General features: G+C 46.7%; 1 protein-coding gene across 1 annotated transcript in view; it reads left to right on the top strand.

Annotated features, from left to right (window-relative positions):
* LOC148146811 (putative G protein-coupled receptor 139) overlaps nucleotides 1-21,721 on the top strand; it is a 76,577-nt gene extending 54,856 nt beyond the window's left edge. The window contains exon 2 of the mRNA XM_087996918.1: nucleotides 20,814-21,721. Coding sequence (XP_087853044.1) covers nucleotides 20,814-21,721 — 908 coding nt within the window. The remainder of the gene's footprint in view (nucleotides 1-20,813) is intronic.
* Nucleotides 21,722-23,782: the final 2,061 nt, after the last annotated feature.

Below are 23,782 nucleotides of genomic sequence, written 5' to 3'. Positions count from 1 at the left end.
CAAGGACACCTCGTATCTGTTCCTTGAAAAAGTTCCACATTTCCACGACATCCTTCCCTGACAGCCTATGCTCCCAACTTATGCTCCTCAGATCCTGTCTTACAGCATCGTAATTATCCTTCCCCCAATTGTAAAACCTACCCTGTTGCACGCACCTATCTCTCTCCATAACCAAGGTGAAAGTCACAGAATTGTGGTCACCATCACCAAAATGTTCACCCACTAACAAGCCCATCACTTGTCCCGGTTCATTACCGAGTACCAAATCCAAAATGGCCTCCCCTCTGGTCGGACAATCTACATACTGAGTTAGAAAAGCTTCCTGGACACACTGCGCAAACACCGCCCCATCCAATCTACTTGATCTAAAGAGCTTCCAATCAATATTTGGGAAGTTGAAGTCGCCCATGACTACGACCCTGTGGCTTCTGCACCTTTCCAAAATCTGTTTCCCAATCTGTTTCTCCACATCTCTGCTGCTATTGGGGGGCCTATAGTAAACACCCAACAAGGTGACTGCTCCTTTCCTATTTCTGACTTCAGCCCATACTACCTCCAAAGGCAGATCCCCCTCGAACTGCCTTTCTGCAGCCGTTATACCATTTCTAATTAGCAACGCCACCCCCTCTCCTTTTTTACCACCCTCCCAAATCTTACTGAAACACCTGTAACCAGGAACCTCCAACAACCATTCCTGTCCCTCTTCTATCCACATTTCCGTGATGGCCACAACATCGTAGTCCCAGGTACCAATCCACGCCTTAAGTTCACGCACCTTATTTCTGATACTCCTTGCGTTGAAGTATACGCACTTGAACCCATCTCTGTGTCCGCAAGTATTCCCTGTCAGTGCTACCTTCTTCACAGCCTCCCTACATTCTTGGACATCCTGAAAAACAGCTAGCCTACTTGCTGGACTACAAGTCCGGATCCCATCCCCCTGCCAAATTAGTTTAAACCCCCCCCGAAGAGTGCTAGCAAACCTACCCCCCAGGATATTGGTGCCCTTCTGGTTCAGGTGCAACACGTCCTTCTTGTACAGGTCCCACCTTCCCCAGAATGCAGTCCAATTGTCCAAATACCTGAATCCCTCCCTCCTACACCATCCTTGCAGCCATGTGTTCAACTGCACTCTCTCCCTATTCCTTGCCTCACTGTCACGTGGCACCGGCAACAACCCAGTGATGACGACTCTGTCCTAGCTTTTAGCTTCCAGCCTAACTCCCTGAGCTCTTGAATGACCTCCCCACCCCTCTTCCTACCTATGTCGTTGGTGCCAACGTGCACCACAACTTCTGGCTGCACCCCCTCCCCCTTAAGGATTCTGAAGACACGGTCCGAGACGTCTCGGACCCTGGCACCGGGAGGCAACAAACCATCCGAGAGTCTCGCCCATGCCCACAGAACCGCCTGTCTGTCCCTCTAACTAGAGAGTCCCCTATAACTAGCGCTCTCCTCCTCTCCCCCTTTCCCTTCTGAGTCTCAGAGCCAGACCTCGCGCCACAGACCCGGTCACTGCAGCTTACCCCTGCTAGGCCGTCCCCCCCACCAGTATCCAAAGCGGTATACCTATTGTTTAGGGGAATGACTACAGGGGATCCCTGCACTGCCTGCTTCCTCCCCTTCCCACCTCTAACTGTTACCCAGCTACCTCTGTTCTCTGGCGTAGCTATGTCCCTGTAGCTTCTATCTATCACCCTCTCAGCCTCTCGAATAATCCTCAGTTCATCCAACTCCAGTTCCAGTTCCCTAACTCGTTCTGTGAGGAGCAGGATCTGACTGCATTTCCTGCAGATGAAGTCGGCAGGAGTATCGGTGGTCACCCCTACCTCGAACATCCTGCAGGAGGAACATTCCACTGCCTGCGCTGCCATTACTCTACACCTCGTCTCCGAAAACAAGAACACTGAGTAGCTTACCTGTGGACTTTAAAATTAGGTTAGAGGAGGAGGATGGGAGGGAGGCCCTACTATGTAGGGCCAGGGGTCTAGAACACACCCACTCAAACATCAGTCACTTACCTTCCCGACCAACTCTGCGCTCCAACCTCACTTCCGCCCAGGTTGCGCCGCTCTCTGCTGTGACCAGGTAGTCACGGAGGGAACAGTCTTTGCGGAAGGCGGAAAGGGGTAGGGAGGGAAATATATCCCTAGTGGTGGGGTCTGTTTGGAGGTGGCGGAAATGTCGGCGGATGATTTGGTTTATGCGGAGGTTTGTAGGGTGGAAGGTGAGCACCAGGGGCGTTCTGTCCTTGTTACGGTTGGAGGGGTGGGGTCTGAGGGCGGAGGTGCGGGATGTGGACGAGATGCGTTGGAGGGCATCTTTAACCACGTGGGAGGGGAAATTGCGGTCTCTAAAGAAGGAGGCCATCTGGTGTGTTCTGTGGTGGAACTGGTCCTCCTGGGAGCAGATATGGCGGAGGCGGAGGAATTGGGAATACGGGATGGCATTTTTGCAAGAGGTAGGGTGGGAAGAGGTGTAATCCAGGTAGCTGTGGGAGTCCGTGGGTTTGTAAAAAATGTCAGTATCAAGTCGGTCGTCATTAATGGAGATGGAGAGGTCCAGGAAGGGGAGGGAGGTGTCAGAGATGGTCCAGGTAAATTTAAGGTCAGGGTGGAATGTGTTGGTGAAGTTGATGAATTGCTCAACCTCCTCGCGGGAGATGAATTGCTCTCTGGCCCTACCGCAGCTGGTCTGACCAGTTTTCAAAATGCCAGAGTTTTTTACACCCCCAACGTTGTTCCCTCTCATTGGTTTGATGTTGTTAATACAACAAACTCATGTTCAATTTGGTTTCAGTATCCTGAGCATAATTTAAATTATTTGTTTAAATCTGAATGGTTTTCATAACATCAACCAAAACACAGGTATCCCTTTAACAGTCAGTTGTTAAATGTATCGGTTTTGAAACAACCCATTCCTGAGCTGTAATGCTTTGGCTGCACTTTAAATTTACTTTGAAATTCGGAGAACACTTTCTATCTTAGAGTTAGCATATACTCTTCAGACTTCGTAACTCTCTGTGCTGGTGGACATTTCTTCAGACTGCAGATACTGCACTGAGCTGGGTGGTGGTGTGGCATCCTCTGGGAAGAGAATGGTCTCCTCTGTACTAGCCCATCCACCAGGACCTTTGTGTCCCTGTCGACAAATCGTGTTGTAATTGCCCCTTATCTGCCGTGTTCGGATTAAACTTTGCAGGACAGCTCTGAGCTGAGAGAAACGAAGCATGTGCACATAAGCCTTTTAAATATGGCACTAGTGCCAGAGATCACCGGTGCCACGAGATAGTGAGATGGGAAACAGGCAGTGAATGCAGCTTAACACGTGGATGTGAGGCTGGAGCAGGAAGGAGGGCTTCAGATACCTAGACCATTGTGATACCTTCTGGGGAAGGTGGGACCTGTACATGAAGGACAGGTTGCACCTGAACTGGAGGGGCACAAATGTCCTGGGTGGGAGATTTGCTCGTGTGATTCAGGAGGGTTTAAACTAGTTTGGCAGGGGGTGGGAATCAGAGCTACATGTCTGAGAGGGGGGTCAGTTGCAGACGGGGCAGTGACAGGATGTAGTGAATCTATCAGGAAGGATTCTCACGTGATGAAACAAAGGGATCGGCTAAAGTGTGTCTGTTTTAATGCAAGGAGTGTCAGAGATAAGAGTGAGGAACTTAGAGCATGGATCAGTACTTGGCACTGTGATGTTGTGGCCATAACAGAGACCTGGCTTTCACAGGGGCAGGAATAGTTGCTTGATGTTCCAAGGTTTAGAACATTTTAAAAGAACAGGAAGGATGGAAAAAACAGGAGGGGGCGTAGCATTGCTAATCAGAGAGTGCATCACAGCTACAGAAACGAAGGTTGTTGAGGAAGGTTTGTCTACTGAGTCAGTATGGGTGGGAGTTAGGAACAGCAAGGGAACAGCCATCACACTGGGGGTTTTCTACAGACCCCCTAATAGCAATAGAGAGATTGAAGAACTTATAGGCAGGCAGATTTTGGAAACATGTAGATGTAGCAGGGTTGTTGTTATGGGTGACTTCAACTTTCCCAATATTGACTGGAATCTCCTAAGTGCAGATGGTTTGGATGGAGCCGTTTTTGTCAGGTGTGTTCAGGAGGGTTTCCTTACTCAGTATGTAGACAGGCCGACGAGGGGAGAGACCATTTTGGATTTGGTGCTCGGCAACGAGCCAGGACAGGTGTCAGATCTCGCAGTGGGAGAGCACTTTGGTGAAAGTGATCACAACTGCCTCACATTTACCATGGCCTTGGAAAGTGAAAGGAGCAGTTAAGGAGGAAAGATATTTAATTGGGGAAAAGGAAATTATGACACTATCAGACAGGAGTTGGGATGTACAGACTGGGAACAATTGTTCCACAGAAAGGGCATAGCAGACATGTGGAGACTATTTAAGGAGCAGTTGTTGCGAGTGATGCACGAATGTGTTCCTCTGAGACAGGTAAGAAGGGGTAAGATTAAGGAACCTTGGATGACAAGAACAGAGGAACTTCTCATCAAAAGGAAGAAGGAGCTTACATAAGGTGGAGGAAGCGAGGATCGAGCACAGCTTTCGAGGATTCCAGGCTTGCTAGAAAGAAGCTCAGAAATGGACTGAGGAGAGCCTGGAGGGGGAACGAGAAAGGCTTGGCAATAAGGATTAGGGGGAACAAAGGCATTTACTCATACGTGAGGAATAAGAGAATGATCAGGGAAAAGGTAGGGCCCATCAGGGATAACGTAGTGAACTTGTGCGTGGAGTCTGAGCAGATAGGGAAGCCCAAAATGAATTCTTTTGCTTCGGATTTCAATAAGGAAAAGGACCTTGTTGTGAATGAGAACTTTGAGGAGCTGGGATACAGGTTTGAACAGATCGAGATTGATGAAGTTGATGTGTTGGAAAATTTCGCAAACATTAAGATTGATAAGTCCCCAGGGCCAGACCAGATTTATCCTAGACTGCTCCAGGAAGTGAGAAAGGAGGTTGCTAAGCCACTGGCGAAGATCTTTGCCTCCTCACTCTCCACGAGAGTCATACCGGAGGATTGGAAAGAGGTGAATGTTGTTCCTCTTTTCAAGAAAGGCAATAGAGAAATCCCTGCAATTACAGAGCAGTCAGTCTTATGTCTGTGATCAGCAAGGATTTGGAAAGAATCCTGAGAGATAGGAATTATGACTATTTGGCAAAGCATAGTATGATTACAGGCAGTCAGCATGGCTTTGTGAAGGGCAGGTCATGCCTCACAAATCTTACTGAGTTCTTTGAGGAGGTGACAAGACAGGTCAGCAAAGGTCAAGCAGTGGATGTGGTGTTTCTGGAATTCAGCAAAGTATTTGATAAGGTTCCTCATGGTAGGCTCATTCATAAAGTCAGCAGGTATGGGATGCAGGGAGATTTGCCTGTCTGGATTCGAAATTGGTTGGCTGACACGAGGCAGAGAGTGGTTATAGATGGAAAGTATCCTGCCTGGAGGTCAGTGGTGAGTAGTGTCCCACAGGGCTCTGTTTTTGGGCCTCTGCTCTTTGTAGTTTTTATAAGTGACTTGGATGAGGAGGTTGGGGGGTGGGTCAATAAATTTGCAGATGACACTAAGGTTGGAGGTGTTGTCGATAATATCGAGAGCTATTGCAGGCTGCAGCATGACATAGACAGGATGCAGAGCTGGGCTGAGAAATGGCAGATGGAGTTCAACCTGGATAAATGCGAAGTGATGCATTTTGAAAGGTCGAACTCGAATGCTGAATATAGGATTAAAGACAGGATTCTTGGTAGTGTGGAGGAACAGAGGGATCTGGGTGTGTAAGTACATAGATCCCTCAAAGTTGCCACCCAAGTGGATAGGGTTGTTAAAAAGCATAGTGTTTTGGCTTTCATTAATGGGGGGATCGACTTTAAGAGCCATGAGGTTTTGCTGCAGCTGTACAAGTCCCTGGTGAGATCACACTTGGAATATTGTGTTCAGTTCTGGTCGCCCTACTATAGGAAAGATACGGAGGCTTTGGAGAGGGTGCAAAGAAGGTTTAGCAGGATGCTGCCTGGACTGGAGGACTTGTCTTATAAAGAGAGATTGACTAAGCTCGGACTTTTCTCTCTGGAGAGAAGGAGGAAGAGAGGAGACCTGATCGAGGTGTACAAAATAATGAGAGGAATAGATAGAGTCAATAGCCAGAGACTTTTCCCCCCCAGGGCAGGATTGACTGGTACGAGAAGTCATAGTTTGAAGATATTAGGAGGAAGGGAGAAAGGAGACATCAGAGGTAGGTTCTTTACGCAGAGAGTTGTGAATGCATGGACTGCGTTGCCAGCGGTGGTGGTGGAAGTAGAGTCATTAGGGACATTTAAGCAACTGCTGGACATGCACATGAACATGTGAATTGAAGGGTGGGGTTATTTTATTTTAGATTAGGATTAATCTTCAGCACAACATCGTGGGCCGAAGGGCCTGTTCTGTGCTGTACTTTTCTATGTTCTATGTTCTACCACAGAATATTCAGGGGAAACCAGGTGATGGCAAATACCTCCAGCTGTGATGGGTGGGAGAATTGGGCTGGCATTGAATGAGAGGGATGCCATGGGGTGGGTGTTTAGTTAATAAGTTGAGTTGGATAAGACAGCACCATGAAACTAGCTCAGCCTCATACAGACAATGTCTCTGTCACAGTCAATGAAAATGACACAGAGACAAATTATTGTTAGATTCAGCCCAATGAGTCAAAGTCTCTGCTGACGCCACTCCCAGTTACAAAGCTGCTGAATCAATATGTTTCTAATATTCTCCATCATCTGCACTCACCCAAATCCCATTCAACCAAACCTTCCTGGAAATATTGGCCCATGTTGCAGGATGATGTTAAGATTTCAGCATTCTTAATCCTGTGAAGACATGCTTCCATGGCATTGTCTCTCAATCTGCCCCTCTCTATTTCCCAAACCTCTCCCATTTGTTGATGTTGAAACTGATCTCACTGACATCTCCCTCTGGTAGTGATTTTCACATCCACAGCACCCCTTGTCATGGCACAATGGAGATATGGAGCCGTCAATGAATGGGAGCTGCATATCCTGTTACTTCTAGCATGAGATGCAAGTTCCCTGCACAGCTCCTATGTTACAAAAATACCTAGTCTTTGTTTATTGATTGATTCACTGGAGTGGACTGCACAGTGTTCCACCCTGGACAGATTGTCAGGCTGTATTGAGCAGTACACTAGCCTGGTCTGCACAGTGCTGCATGATGTACAGATACCTCCTCTGGCTTTACGGTATCTGCACTGGTTCTCTGAGGTGAATTGACAATGTGGTAGAACGGAACGTTTCAGTTGATTTGGCAATGCCTTTATTTTATCTCATTCTTCTGATCAATCCTCCAAAGTCTGACAGCTCCAGCTCCTCCCATTTCTCTGTCTACCTGCATATTTTTGCATTAATTATTTGTCCCGTTTTAACATAAATATCTTTTCCTGGCCCTTTGTGTTGCTCTCCCGGAACAGCTTTCAGATTACGCCTTTTAACTTGTTCTGTGCCTGTTGACTGACTGCCTGTGTTAGTCACTCTCTGCTGACCATGAGCTCAGTAACATGAGGTTACTGTTATTGTTTCAGACCAGGATTCTAACTTGAAATTGAGAGGAGTTTGACATAATTGTGGGATGGAAAGGTTTGTAGAAATGCTGGGGATATTTTCCTAGAGATTGGGTTTTACGCTGCTGTGCACAGACACAAAGAAAGAAGACTTTGATGACCCACTCTGGTTAAGTCATGTTGACTATAGTTACAACACTGGGATCTGCAACATGACCAGCAAGTGGGAGCAGTGGCTGCAGAGAGGAGAATCTCTGTCATATGGAATGGGGAGTCACAATCAGATCAGCCGTGGTCTTGTTGCACTTTGGATGACCCACTCCTCCAACTTATTCATATGTTTTTGTTTGTAACAAGCCAATTCTCCTTCTCTCCCAGTGTATTATACTGCTAGGGAGTGAGTCACCTCCTCCTGTTCCTGGGTAACAGGATCCTGCGAGCTCACTGGCCTCCAGCTTTTCCTGTGTCTCAGTCTCGAGCTGTTGAAAGACTGCCTCCTGTTCCTGTGTACCTGGTTTGTGGAAATAGATGTCCTCCTTCTTCTCCTGAGTAACAGGCTCAAATAGTTGAGTGCTTTTCTGCAGCCCTCACTTTCTCCTAGTTATTTGGTTCAGGTACACTCCCAATGCACTGGCAAAGCATTGCAACAAACCTCAGAGTAGTTGGGGCATGGAATGGCCTGCCTGCAACAGTAGTAGACTTGGAAAGGCATATGGATGAGAATGGAATAGTAGGTTAAATAGGCTTTAGATTGGTCCTACAGATCGGCACAACATCAAGGGCCGAAGGGCCTGTATTGCACTGTAATGTTCTATGTTCTATGATGGGCAGATAGTCCAGTTTACTGTGCAATAGACTGGCATAGTCTGTGCAGCTCTCCATGCTGGCCTCTCTTCTTGTTCCAGTTTATGGTATCTGGGCAGATCCAGAATTTGATGTAACAAACCATTTCAACTGATCTGGCAATGTTCTCATTATGTGATTTGGATACTCCAAGTCTCACTCCTCCAGTTAGTCCCATTCCCCTGTCTTTTTCCTTCATACTTCCAATACACGTTTTCGATTAATTAATTGTCTGTTTCTGTTTTTAATTGGAATCTTTGTCCGTCGGTATGTTTCCTGGCCTCGGGTTTTGCCTCCCATGTGTATCAGGTGCTGGCATTGTGAATCTCAGAAACAATTAAATGGTGTGTGTCTGACTGTTGTTCACTTCCCGGTGTGCCCCATTTGGTGCTTCATGTTGGACAGGAGGGTTCCAGTATCTTTGAAACGTGGTCTGTGCCTGTCCACTGAAAGCCTAAGTTTGTCCCTCTCAGCTGATTGTGCGGTCAGTAACACGAGGAAGTCCCATGAGTATTATTGTAAAAGACCTAACATCCAACGTGTAGCTCAGGGACGTCTGGATTATTCTTGGTATTAAAAAGTTAATGGAGGGGCTGGGGATGGTTTTCTGGAGGTTGTGCTGTGACCCGCCTCAGACATTCAGGGAGACCTGAGGATTTGGTGACCCAACTCTGGATGGAGCCTGGGGACTGTAGTTACAGCATCTGGGTCTGTAACATGAACAACAAATGGAGCAGGGGCTGGAGAGTGGGGCAGCTCTGAAACCACGGAGTGAGTGTGGGTGGGGAAAAGGATCTGCTGTATCCATCCCGGATTTTCCAAGACCAGCTTCCCAAGCTAAACTTATCCCAGGAGCAGTGTGTGAGGGGACCCTGACTGAACAAGGAGCTGGTCACAGAGCTGTGTCACCTCATTCAATATGACCTGCAGCGTCACACCAGGGGGAGGACAGTGCTGCCAGTGGCTGTTAGGGTCACAGTTTCATTCAGCTTCTAGGATCCGGAACTTTCCAGGCAGAAGTGGGTGAGATATTCATCATCTCCCAGTATGTCGATATCAATGTCATCATTCACTGATGGAGGATATTAATGGTGGATGTGGAAAATATTCTTTTTTTCCCTCAACAGAAAGCAGCAGGATATATTCTTGTTTTCCCAGTATAGTGGGATTCCTGATTGTGTACATGGCTCTGCAGGTCCCCATATCAATGTGGAGAGGTAGACAAACTGAAGGAAGTCTCATTCCATGAATGTTGCAGTGTGCCCATGCACAGTACATCATGTTGGTGAATACCCACTGTCCTGGCAGCAGCCACAGTCTCTTCATTCAGAAGCAGTCAGCCATTCCCATCATCTTCAGATCTCCATGGAGAAAGAAAGAATGGCACCTCGGATAAAGGCTGTCTCCTTGATACACTGCTCAATGTACTCTCCCTCTCAATAGTCCCCACCACCAAACAATCAAACTAAAATACCGTGTGTGAACTGAGAGCAATGGGGCCACTGGGAACATCAGGGAGCAGACCGCCAGGGAGATGGAGCAACACTCACGATGTCTGAACAGGTCAGAGTGAACCCTCCAGTACACACTGTATCACTAAGTCCTGTAAAGTCTCTCTATTCATGCAATATACTGCCTTTTATTCTCCCTGAAAAATTCACAGATTCACAGTTGCTCACGTTATATTCCATCTGCCGAATTGTTGCTCATTGATTATATATTTACGGACTCTCTATCTTTTCTTGATAATTTTGCTTCCTAACTGTGTTAGCATAATTGACAAATTTAGTTTGATTGTATTTGTTTCCTTTTTCTATATCGTTACTAAAGGTTGTAAATAATTGAGGACCCAGTACTAGTCACTGTGTCACTGGAGTCATTAGTTTCTGTTAAACTGACTTAGAATAATTTATCCCAGTGAGCAGTATCGTCAATATGGGGATAAACTCTTCCTCCACAAGGACAGTGTGCTGGATGCTCCGACACATACTGTTAGGGACAGATACAGGATTAGAATCCCTACAGTGTGGAAACAGGCCTTTCAGCCCAACAAGTCCACACCAACCCTCCAAAGACTAACCCACCCAGACCCATTCTCCTACTTTTACCCAGACTATTACACCTAACGTACACATCCCTGAACACTATGGGCAATTTAGCATGGCCAATATTACACCTAACCTGCACATCTTTGGATTGTGGGAGGAAACCCACGCAGACACAGGGAGAATGTGCAAACTCCACACAGACAGTTGTCTGAGGCTGGAATTGAACTCAGATCCCCTGGTGCTGTGAGGCAGCTGTGCTAGCCACTGAGCCACCATGCCACCCCAAACGTCAATGAGAATGGTTTGTTATTCTTGAATAAAAGGCTCCTTCACAGGATAGCAGCCAGTGACAAGTGGTGTTCTGCAAGGCTCAGTGTTAGGATCACAACTTTTCACTTTAGACATTAATGATCTAAATAAAGGAACTGTGGCAATCTGGCTAAGTATGTAGATGATACAAAGATAGGTAAAGTGATAGATGGGATTGAGGAGGCGGGCACCTCCCTCCCCTTCAAGGGTCTCTCCATTTCCACTAATGACCACCGACTTGACACTGACATTTCTTTACAAACCCACCGACTCCCATAGCTACCTGGATTACACCTCTTCCCACCCTATCCCCTGCAAAAATGCCATCCCGTATTCCCAATTCCTCCGCCTCCACCGTATCTGCTCCCAGGAGGACCAGTACCACCACAGAACACCAGATGGCCTCCTTCTTTAGAGACCACCATTTCTCTTCCCACGTGGTTAAAGATGCCCTCCAACGCAACTCATCCACATCCTGCACCTCCGCCCTCAGACCCCACCCCTCCAACCGCAACAAGGACAGAACCCCCCCCGGTGCTCACCTTCCACCCTACCATAGACCATAGAACATAGAACAGTACAGCACAGAACAGGCCCTTCAGCCCATGATGTTGTGCTGACCACTGATCCTCATGTATGCACCCTCAAATTTCTGTGACCATATGCATGTCCAGTAGTCTCTTTAATGTCCCCAATGACCTTGCTTCCACAACTGCTGCTGGCAACACATTCCATGCTCTCACAACTCTCTGTGTTAAGAACCCGCCTCTGACATACCCTCTATACTTTCCTCCAACCAGCTTAAAACTATGACGCCTCATGTTAGTCATTTCTGCCCTAGGAAATAGTCTCTGGCTATCGACTCTATCTGTGCCTCTCATTATCTTGTATACCTCAATTAGGTCCCCCCTTCTCCTCCTTTTCTCCAATGAAAAAGGTCCGAGCTCAGTCAACCTCTCTTCATCTTTCCTATAATAGGGCAACCAGAACTGGACACAGAATTCCAAGTGCGGTCTAACCAAAGTTTTATAGAGCTGCAATAAGATCTCACGACTCTTAAACTCAATCCCCCTATTAATGAAAGCCACTGATCCTCATGCTTTCTTAACAACCCTGTCCACTTGGGTGGCCATTTTAAGGGAGCTATGTACCTGCACACCAAGATCCTTCTGTTCCTCCACACTGCCAAGAATCCTATCCTTAATCCTGTACTCAGCTTTCAAATTCGACCTTCCAAAATGCATCACCTCACATTTATCCAGGTTGAACTCCATCTGCCACCTCTCAGCCTATCTCTGCATCCTGTCAATGTCCCACTGCAGCCTACAACAGCCCTCTGTACTGTCAATGACACTTCCAACCTTTGTGTCGTCTGCAAACTTGCTGACCCATCCTTCAATCCCCTCATCCAAGTCATTAATAAAAATTACAAACAGTAGAGGCCCAAGGACAGAGCCGTGTGGAACACCACTCACCACTGACTTCCAGGCAGAATATTTTCCTTCTACTACCACTCGCTGTCTTTTGTTGGCCAGCCAATTCTGTATCCAGACAGCTATGTTCCCCTGTATCCCATTCCTCCTGACCTTCTGAATGAGCCTACTATGGGGAACCTTATCAAATGCCTTGCTGAAGTCCATATTCACCACATCCACAGCTCGACCCTCATCAACGTTTCTAGTCACATCCTCAAAGAACTCGATAAGGTTTGTGAGGCATGACCTGCCCCTCACAAAGCCGTGTTGACTGCATTTAATCAAGCCATGCTCTTCCAGATGGTCATAAATCCTATCCCTCAGAATCCTTTCTAACACCTTGCAGACGACAGAGTGAGACTGACTGGTCTGTAATTGCCGGGGATTTCCCTATTTCCTTTCTTGAAGAGAGGAATTACATTTGCCTCTCTCCAGTCCTCAGGTACGACTCCAGTGGAGAGCGAGGATGCAAAGATCTTCGCAAGTGGCGAAGCAATTGCATTTCTCGTTTCCCAAAGCAGCCGAGGACAAATCTGGTCAGGGCCTGGCGACTTGTCAATCTTAATGTTTGACAAAATTTTCAGCTCATCAGCTCCCTCTATCTCTATCCATTCCAGCATGCACACCTGCTCTTCAAAGGTTTCATTCACTACAAAGTTCGTATCTTTCGTAAAGACAGAAGCAAAAAACTCATTTAGGGCTTCCCCTAGCTCCTCAGACTCTATACACAAATTCCCTATGCTACCCCTGATCGGCCCTACTCTTTCTTTGACCATTCTCTTATTCCTCACATAAGTGTAAAATGCCTTTGTGTTCACCCTAATCTGTTCTGCCAAGCCTTTCTCGTGCCCCCTCCTGGCTCTCCTCAGACCATTTTTGAGCTCCTTCCTCACCTGCCTGTAATCCTGTAGAGCTGAGCTTGACCCTAGCTACCTCCACCTTATGTAAGCTACCTTTTTCCTTTTGATGAGAAGCTCCACCGCTCTCGTCATCCAAGGTTCCTTTATCTTACCACTTCTTGCCTGTCTCAGAGGGACATATTTATTCATCACTTGCAACAACTGTTTTTAGATTAGATTACAGTGTGGAAACAAGCCCTTCGGCCCAACAAGTCCACACCGACCCGCCGAAGCGAAACCCACCCATACCCCTACATTTACCCCTTACCTAACACTATGGGCAATTTAGTATGGCCAATTCACCTGACCCTGCACATCTTTGAACTGTGGGAGGAAACCGGAGCACCCGGAGGAAACCCACGCAGACACGGGGAGAACGTGCAAACTCCACACAGTCAGTCGCCTGAGGCGGGAATTGAACCCGGGTCTCTGGCGCTGTGAGGCAGCAGTGCTAACCACTGTGCCACCGTGCCGCCCACTAAACAGTCCTTAAACAGTCTCCACATGTCTATAGTGCCTTTACCATGGAACAATTGCTCCCAATCCATGCTTCCTAACTCATGCCTAATCGCATCATAGTTTCCTCTTCCCCAATTAAATATCCTCCCATTTTGCCTAATCCTCTCCTTCTCCATAGCTATGTAGAATGTGAGGCAGTTGTGGTCACTATCACCAAAATGCTTTCCCACCACAAGATACCTGCCCTGGCTCGTTTCCGAGCACCAAGTCTAGAACAGCCTCTCCCCTCGTCGGCCTGTCAATGTACTGAGTTAGGAAACCCTCCTGAACACACCTTACAAAAACAGCTCCATTCAAATCTTCTGCTCGAATGAGGTTCCAATCAATATTGGGAAAGTTAAAGTCACCCATTAGAACAACCCTACCACGTCCACACTTTTCCAAAATCTGCCGACCTATGCTTTCTTCCATCTCCCTGCTGCTATTGGGGGGCCTGTAGTAAACCCCTAATGAGGTGACTGCTCCCTTGCTGTTCCTAATTTCCACCCATACTGACTCGGTAGGCAGATCTTCCTCGACAAGGGAAGCTTCTGTAGCTGTGATACCCTCTCTGATTAGTAGTGCTACACCCCCTCCTCTTTTCCCTCCTCCCTATTCTTTTTAAATGTTCTAAACCCTGGAACATCCAGCAACCATTCCTGCCCCTGAGAAACTCATGTCTCTGTTATGGACACAACATCATAGCACCAGGTACTGATCCATGCTCTAAATTCGTCACTTTTATTCCTGATACTCCTTGCGTTAAAGCAAACACACTTTAACTGATCCCTTGGTTCCTTCCCAGGAAAATCCTTCCCACTAGCTGGTCTACCTCTTGCTATTGCCTCATCTGCATCAGCTCTCACCTCCGGTATACAGCTCAGGTTTCCACCCCCCTGCCATGCTAGTTTAAACCCTCTCGAACTACTCGTGCAAACCTTCCACCCAGGACATTGGTCCCCTTCCAGTTCAGGTGCAACCCGTCCTTCTTGTACAGGTCCCATCTTCCCCAGAAGGCATCCCAATTATCTACATATCTGAAGCCCTCCCTCCTGCACCAGCTGCGCAGCCACGTGTTAAGCTGTGCCCGCTCCCTGTTCCTCGCCTCGCTATCTCGTGGCACCGGTAGTAAACTAGAGAACACTACTCTGTTCGTCCTGCTCTGCAGCTGCCACCCTAACTCCCTGAAATCACTTTTTATATCCTCGATCGTTTTCCTGGCTATATCATTAGTGCCAATATGTAACACGATTTCTGGCTGTTCGCCCTCCCCTTTCAGAACCTTATACACCCGATCAGAGACGTCCCGGACCCTGGCACCAGGGAGGCAACATACCTTCCGGGAATCCCGATCCTGACCACAAAATCTCCTATCGATTCCCCTAACTATCGAGTCCCCTACCACAAGTACTTTTCTATTCTGCCCCCTTCCCTTCTTTGCCACAGTGTCAGGCTCAGTGCCAGAGAACTGACCACTATGGCTTTCCTCTGGTAGGTCATCCCCCCCAGCAGTATCCAAAACGGTATACTTATTGCTGAGGGGAATGTCCACAGGGGATCTCTGCACTGTCTGACTGTCCCCTTTCCTCCCCCTAACTGTAACCCATCTATCTTATCCTGAGCCTTAGGAGTGACCAACCCCCGGTAACTCCTCTCAATTACCCCCTCAGCCTCCCGAATGATCCGTAGTTCCTCCAGCTCCAGCTCCAATTCCCTAACACGGTTTTCAAGGAGCTGGAGTTGGGTGCACTTCCCGCAGATGTAGCCAGCGGAGAGTGTGCCATGTCTCCCACCTGCCACATTCTGCAGGAGGAGCAAGCAACTGCCCTAGCATCCACACCCCACTTACCTGAACACCCACTCAGTACTAAAGTAGGAAGCTTAGTTCAAGTTGCTATAAAAATTAATAACAAACTTATATCCAATAGAGGAAGTTTAGAATGAACGTTACCTTATTAACTAGGTTAGAGGAGGAGGGCGGGTGGGAGACACTACAGTTGTAGAGTCTCGGGTTTAGCCGTCTTGCTGATACATATGGTCACTGCTTTCCTTCCCGGCTGCTTCTCCGGTCCACGTCACTTCCCCCGTTGCTCCCCCTCCTTCTGTGAAAGGGAAAACACCGCTGTCCGCTACCGGTAAGTAATTTTTTAAAAAACTGCCTTACCTTAGCTGCAGTGTTCTGGCTTCGTCTTGCCTCTGCTGCTGCTCGCACTCAAAATGGCTGTTGGTGTCGAAGGGTGAGAATTTATACTCACTGCTTACCTTCCCGGCTGCCCCTCTGGTCCTCGTCACTTCCTCTGCTGCTACTCGCACTCAAAAATCTAACCTTCGCTTAAACCACGCCATCAGCCGACATTTCTGCCACTTCCAAATGGACCCAACCACTAGGGATATATTCCCCTCCCCACCCCTTTCTGCATTCCGCAAAGACCATTCCCTCTGTGACTACCTGGTCAGCTCCATGCCCCCCACCCTCCCTTCCCGGCACCCTCCCCTGCCACTGCAGAAATTACAAATCCTGGGCCCACACCTCCTCCCTCACCTCCATCCAAGGCCACAAAGGAGCCTTCCACATCCATCAAAGTTTTACCTGCACATCCACTAATATCATTTATTGTATCCATTGCTCCCGATGCGGTCTCCTCTACATTGGGGAGACTGGACGCCTCCTAGCACAGCGCTTTAGGGAACATCTCTGGGACACCCGCACCAATCAACCACACCGCCCCGTGGCCCAACATTTCAACTCCCCCTCCCACTCTGCCGAGGACATGCAGGTCCTGGGCCTCCTCCACCGCCGCTCCCTCACCCGACGCCTGGAGGAAGAACGCCTCATCTTCCACCTCAGAACACTTCAACCCCAGGGCATCAATGTGGATTTCACCAGTTTCCTCATTTCCCCTTCCCCTACCTTACCCCAGCTCCAGCCTTCCAGCTCAGCACTGTCCTCATGACCTGTCCTACCTGCCTATCTTCCTTCCCACCTATCCACTCCACCCTCCTCTCTGACCTATCCCCTTCATCCCCACCCCCATTCACCTATTGTACTCTTTGCTACTTTCTCCCCATCCCCACCCCCCTCTCATTTATCTCTCCACCCTAGAGACTTCTTGCCTCTATTCCTGATGAAGGGCTTTTGCCCGAAACGTTGATTTTCCTGCTCCTCGGATGCTGTCTGACCTGCTGTGCTTTTCTAGCTCCACTCTAATCTAGACTCTGCTTTCCAACATCTGCAGTCCTTGTTTTTACCTTGTAGAAAGTTTTGCACAGGTTTGTAGAGTGGGCAATGAAGTGACAGATGGAGTACAACATGGGAAAGTGTAAGGTTGTGCATTTTGGTAACAAGAATAGAAGTATGGACTATTTTTTAAATGGAGAAAAAATTCAAAAGAGACTTGAGAGTTCTAGTCTAGGCTTCTCTGAAGGTAAGCTTGCAGGTTGATTCAGCAATTAGGGAGGAAAATGCAATGATAGCATTTATTTTGAAAGTATTTGGATATAAAAGCAGGAATGCACTTTTGAGGCTCTAGAAGAGTCTGGTCAGACCACATTTGGTGTATTGTGCGCAGCTTTCGGTCCCATATCTCAGGAGGGATGTACTGGCCCTGGAGCGTGTTCAGAAGAGCTTCATGAAAATGGTCCCAGAAATGAAAAGCTTAACATATGAGGAACTTTTGATGACTCTAGGCCCATATTCTATGGAGCTTAGAAGGATGAGGGGGGATCTAATTGAAACAGACAGAATATAGAATGGCCTGGAGACAGTAGATATTTGAAAGATGTTTCTATTTGTAGGAGAGATTAGGACCCGAGGGCACAGCCTTAGAGTAAAGGGAAGACGTTTTAGAATGGAGGTAAGGAGAAGCCTCTTCAGCCAGAGAGTGGTGAATCTATGGTATTCACTGCCACATAAGGCTGTGGAGGCCAGGTCAGTGAGTCTGTTTAAAACAGATAGGTTGATTGTCAAGAGTATCGAAGGCTACAGGGAGAAAGTGGAATCATGGAGTTGAAAAACTCATCAGCCATGATTGAATGGCAGAGCAGACTCGATGGGTCGATTGGCCTAATTTCTGCTCCTATGTCTTATGGTCTTATACCCAGACATAGCGATAGTGCTTCATGAAACATTACTCATCAAGGTTTGGTTCTCTGAGCATGATGATGTCAGACATTTTCTTGACCATTGAAAATGAGGAAAAAAGCTGACAATGGAGCAGCGAATAATGGGTTATAAAGCTGAATGAAAGGCCTTCTATCTGAATGTGTGTTATATTCTCAAAAAGATCGAGGGATCCAATGTATACACTGAGGGAAATGAATATGATGTAATGACATGAGAGAGATTTGGCTACTGATTGACCAATATTGGATACTGAATATCCAGGACATTTTATATTTGGGAGTGTTAGACAAAAATAAAAAGGAGGTAGGGGAGTTCTCCGAATAAGGGATGATGTCTGTATGATCGCAGGTGATGATAGAACATGAACTGTTCAAGGCATTGGTTTCATCTTATTGTTTTGTGCACAACATGCCAGTTGAGTCAAGTTTGGGGGAGAAATCAACAGCGCGGCCGAATGGATCTCACCAAACTTAATGGGCAGAAGGGCCTTTTTCTTTGATGTGGAACTGTATGGCTCCATCACATTCTATAATTGACATTATTTTTGGCAGGCTGGACGTCAGTTAATGGAGCAGAAGATAAGATGCCGAGGGAAAAGGCATTATGGGTGGAGCTGAGAAATAAGAAGGTTACATTGTTGGGGCTGTATTACAGGCCTCCCAACAGTGAGCGTGAGGTAGAAGAACAAATAGGTAAACAGATAATGGAAAGATGTAGAGGCAACAGGGTGGTGGTGATGGAAGATTTTAATTTTCCCAACATTAACTGGGATACACATAGCGTCAGAGGTCTGGATGGGGTAGAATTTATAAGAAGCGTCCAGGAGAGTTTTCTAGAGCAGTATGTCAATAGTCCGATGAGGGAAGGGGCCATATTGGACCTGGTACTGGGGAATGAGCCAGGACAGGTGGTAGAGGTTGCGGTGGGGGATTTCTTTGGGAACAGTGACCACAATTCTGTAAGTTTTAGAATACTCTTAGATAAAGATGAGAGTGGTCCTAAGGGAAGAGTACTAAACTGGGCCAAGGCCAATTATATCAAAATTAGACAGGAACTCAGAAGTGTGGATTGGACACAGCTATTTGAAGGGAAGTCCACATTTGAGATGTGGGAGGCTTTCAAAGATAGGTTAAAGATAGTGCAGGATAGGCATGTCCCATTGAAGGTAAGGGATAGGAGGGCAAGATTCGTGAACCGTGGATGACAGGAGAAATTGTACGACTGGCCAAGAGGAAAAGGGAAGTGTACATAATGTCTAGGCAGCTAAGAACAGAATGGGCCCTGAAGGAATATCGAAAGAGGAGGACAAGTCTTAAAAGAGGAATCAAGCGGGCTAAAAGGGGTCATGAAATAGCTTTAGCGAGCAGAATTAAGGAAATTCCCAAAGCATTTTATTCTTATATAAGAAGCAGGCAGGTAACTAGAGAAAGGATTGGTCTACTAAAAGATAATGAAGGAAGGCTGTGTGCCGAACCTGATAGAATGGGTGAGATTCTGAATGATTACTTTGCATCAGTGTTCACTGAGGAGAGGAACATGATGAATCTTGAGATTAGAGACAGAAGTTTGATTAATCTGAATCACATTGACATAAATAGGGAAAATGTGTTGGGTATGCTAAAGGTCATTAAGGTGCACAAATCCCCAGGACCAGATGGAATCTATCCCAGGTTGCTGAGGGAGGCAAGAGAGGAAATAGCTGGGGCCCTGACAGATATCTTTGTGGCATCCTTAACTACAGATGAGGTGCCGGAGGACTGGAAGGTTGCTTATGTCGTCCCCCTGTATATGAAGGGTAGTAGGGATATTCTGGGTAACTACAGACCAGTGAGCCTGACATCGGTGGTGGGGAAGTTGCTGGACAGGGTACTGAGGGATAGGATCTCTGGATATTTGGAAAGGAATGAGCTTATCGGTGATGGGCAACATGGTTTTTGTGAGGGGTAGATCGTGCCTTACCAACTTAATAGAGTTCTTTGAGGAAGTGACCAAGTTGTTAGATGAAGGAAGGGCTGCTGATGTCATATTCATGGACTTTAATAAGGTGTTTGATAAGGTTCCCCATTGTAGATTAATGGAGAAAGTGAAGTCACATGGTGTGCAGGGTGTCCTAGCTAGGTGGATAAAAAACTGGTTGAGCAACAGTAGACAGAGGGTATTAGTTGAAGGGAGTTTCTCGAAATGGAGAAAGGTGACCAGTGGTGTTCCACAGGGGTCAGTGCTGGGGCCACTGTTGTTTGTGATATACATAAATGATCTGGAAGAGGCCACTGTTGATATGATCAGCAAGTTTGCAGATGACACAAAGATTGGTGGAGTAGCAGAAAGCATAAGGGACAGTCAGAGAATACAGGAGGATATAGATAGATTGGAGAGTTGGGCGGAAACGTGGCAGATAGCTTTCAATTCAGAAAAATGTGAGGTGATGCATTTCGGCAAGACTAATTCTACAGTGAATGATACAATGAATGGAAGAGCCTTGGGAAAAGTTGATGGGCAGAGAGATCTGGGAGTACAGGTCCATTGTACCCTGAAGGTTTCTGCACAGCTGGATAGAGTGGTCAAGAAGGCGATGCTAGCCTTCATTGGACGGGGTATTGAGTATTAGAGCTGGCAAGTCATGTTGACATTGTACAAGACATTGGTTCGGCCACATTTAGAATACTGTGTACAGTTCTGGTCGCCACATTACCAAAAGGATGTGGACGCTTTGGAGAGGGTGCAGAGAAGGTTTATGAGGATGTTGCCTGGTATGGAAGGTGCTAGCTATGAAGAGAGGTTGAGTAGGTTAGGTTTATTTTCACCAGAAAAAAGGAGATTGAGGGGGGACCTGATTGAGGTTTACAAAATCATGAAGGGTATAGACAGGGTGGATAGAGACAAGCTTTTTCCCAGGGTGAAAAGTGAGAGGTGGAAAGTTTAAGGGGGATACATGCAGTAAATACTTCACACAGAGGGTGGTGGGCGTTTAGAATGTGTTGCCAACAGAGGATGGATCCAGGCTGATGGATAATGTGTTTGTTTTCCTTCCTCACAGTTACCGTAGTGACGATTTACATCCTGCTTTATAAAGATTGTGGATTATCTCCATGTGTCAGACGTTACCTGGGGGCGATGGCAGCGGCAGATTTTCTAGTCATTATCTTTGACCTGATATTGAGACAAATTCCAATTATTTTTAAAAAACAGTTTGATTTCATGAGGAATATTCCCGTGTGTAACATCCACGCCATCCTGCTTTATGCAGTCACTGACTGCTCTGTCTGGTTCACCGTCACTTTCACCTTTGATCGATTTGTGGCCATTTGTTGCCAGAAGCTGAAAAGTAAATATTGCAGTGAGAAAACGGCGGCTGTGGCTCTGGGAGCAGTGACTGTGCTGAGCTGTTTAAAGAACATTTTCTGGTATTTTATGTTCTCACGTTGGTATTGGCTGAGGAACCTCTCCTGGTTTTGTTTTGTATCAATCGCTGTTCGTCATTCTCTGTTCTGGTCCACAATTGAGTTCCTCCATCATATTCTAACCCCGGCTCTCCCATTTCTCCTGATTCTGCTGCTCAATGTTCTCACCGTCAGACACATTTTAGTCACCAGCAGAGCCCGCAGGAGACTCCAGGCTCGGACCAATGGGGATGGTCAGTGTGACCCAGAAATTCAAAAACGAAAGAAATCCATCATTTTACTGTTTGTGATCTCGGCCAATTTCATCCTGTTATGGTCAACGTTAATGCTGTTTTCTATATGGTACCGGATGTACTGGATTGGGTATGATTCTGTGTATCTAGGTTGGTTTGTGATGGAATTGGGCTTCATGCTGCAGCTCCTCAGTTGCTGCACAAACACCGCGATTTATGCCGTGACCCAGACTAAGTTCAGACAGCAGCTGAAGAATGTGCTGAAATATCCCTTTACCCAAATTCATCAATCAATCAAATTCATTCATTAATCAATCCATCCAGGATTTTCTCATTCCAGTTCAATGTTTGAGCAATGAAACAGCCTGTCGCTATGGTAACAGGCTGAGGGTAGCGCTGGTTTGTCCAACCTTATCCCACAGGGGGGTTTCAGGGGCACATTTCAATGTTTCCCTCAACTCAGGGACCAGTGAGAAAAGGCACCATTCCACTGACTGTATCGATAACTTCAATTTGTAAACAATAAAAATGTTCATTAAAAAGTGCTGACCAGCAGAGTCAACTATCTCGCTGTTAGTCTTTGTGCTGAAGAAGCTGAGTCGGAGAGAGACAGACTCGGCCCCAACTCCTCCTCCTCAGGAAAGGGGAGGGGCGCAGGGCCCTGCTCAGGAGTTGAGTTTAAGTCACTGTGTCCTTGCTTTCATCTCTGGGCGATCCACTCCAATCTGGCTTCAGTAGAATTCATCTCTCTCACTTGTTCCCTCTCGCTCCATAGCTCCCTCCCTCCCTCCCTCACTCTCTCTCTCTCCTCGTCCCATTTTTGTCTCCTTTTGCTCATAACAGGGAAATATTCGATGGCACAAAACTGCTGTCTCCAAAGACACTGTTTGAAGAAGGTTTCACAGGCTGTGATGTTTTCACCAAAATAATCTGCCGCCTGTGTCCGGGCATAGGGGGGGCCAGCATATGCTGGCACTGTATCACTTTAAACACAAGAGAGTGATAGAGTGTGTGAGAGAGAGAGAGAGACAGAGAGAGAGAGAGAGAGAGAGAGAGACAGAGAGAGATAGATAGATAGATAGATAGAGAAAGAGAGAGAGACTCGGAACCTCTGATTTATCACTTTTAATTCATTTATTCATAGTTTGTGAGAAGATTTGTAACTTGGATGCTTGTTGTTGTGGTTCTGTTCGCTGAGCTGGGAATTTGTGTTGCAGACGTTTCGTCCCCTATTTCCTCCAGAAACATCACAGCAGCGCTTCACAGGAGGCTCCCAAGCACTGAGGATGTCACCTAGACAGGGGACGAAACATCTGCAACACAATTTCCCAGCTCGGCGAACACAACCACAACATCATTCATTCATTTTAACATCCTCCAGTTAGTGCTATTGCAGCCAGATACAAACACAAGGATACATATATGGAGAAACCAACAACATGACCGTTGTATCAGTTTAAACAGTCACATGAGGGAACAGGCTAATTATATTTCAATGGATTCACCCCCAAAACAACAGACTCACTGCACAGAAACACGGGCACAGAATTACATTAATACACACATTCAGACGCACTGCCTTTTACACACACAACTACAAACACACAGATAGCTCAACAGAGGTATGCAACACACAGATGCAAAAACACAGACGCATTTATAAACACACATGTACAAACAGACACAGACACACATACAAAGACCGAAATACACAGACACTGATTCACACACACACGCACACCCAAACACTGACACTCATACAGACACACGCAGACTGTGTGCAGCAACTGACATTGCCCTCAGTTTAACCTACTTGAACACACTTGTGTCAATCAGATAATTTCCAGCTTTTCCTGATGAAATGTCAGTGAGAAAGTGAAACAATGCTGTGATGCCCCTCTCTTCATTATCAGATAAGAGATTAATGCATTGAATAAACTCATGATCATTTGTAAAATAAACAAACATCCACTCATAAAACGGATCCATGTAATCTCTTGACGTCCACCTATGAAGTGGATCGATATTCATTCTTAGGAGCTCCTTAAAAGTTAACTCACTGACTTTACTGGTTAATTTCAGTCCCACTCAAACCTTGTGTTGGTCTGTGAAGTGTGTGTGTAGAGAGAATGAGAGAGAGAGTGACTGAGTGAGTGTATGAGGGGAGAAGTGAGGGACAGACAGAAGCCATTGGACTGAAGTTTTGAGTTGCTGCTTTCTCTCACACCTCCTCCTTCCCCACTTGCACCTCCCAAAGAAGACTCTTGGTTTACTCTGTACCTGGAAGACATGTGTTCCAGGTCGTGTGAGCTGGGAACTGACTCGACGAACCGGGATTTGGGAGGACAGAGGGTGGTTTATAAACCAGATAT

The sequence above is a fragment of the Chiloscyllium plagiosum genome, unplaced genomic scaffold (genome assembly GCF_037043375.1).
Source record: "Chiloscyllium plagiosum isolate Xiang-an unplaced genomic scaffold, Cpla_swu_hap1 HiC_scaffold_19, whole genome shotgun sequence".
Classification (NCBI taxonomy): domain Eukaryota; kingdom Metazoa; phylum Chordata; class Chondrichthyes; order Orectolobiformes; family Hemiscylliidae; genus Chiloscyllium; species Chiloscyllium plagiosum.
The sequence above is the reverse complement of the archived record's forward strand: the minus strand, read 5'-3'. Positions and strand labels throughout refer to the sequence as shown.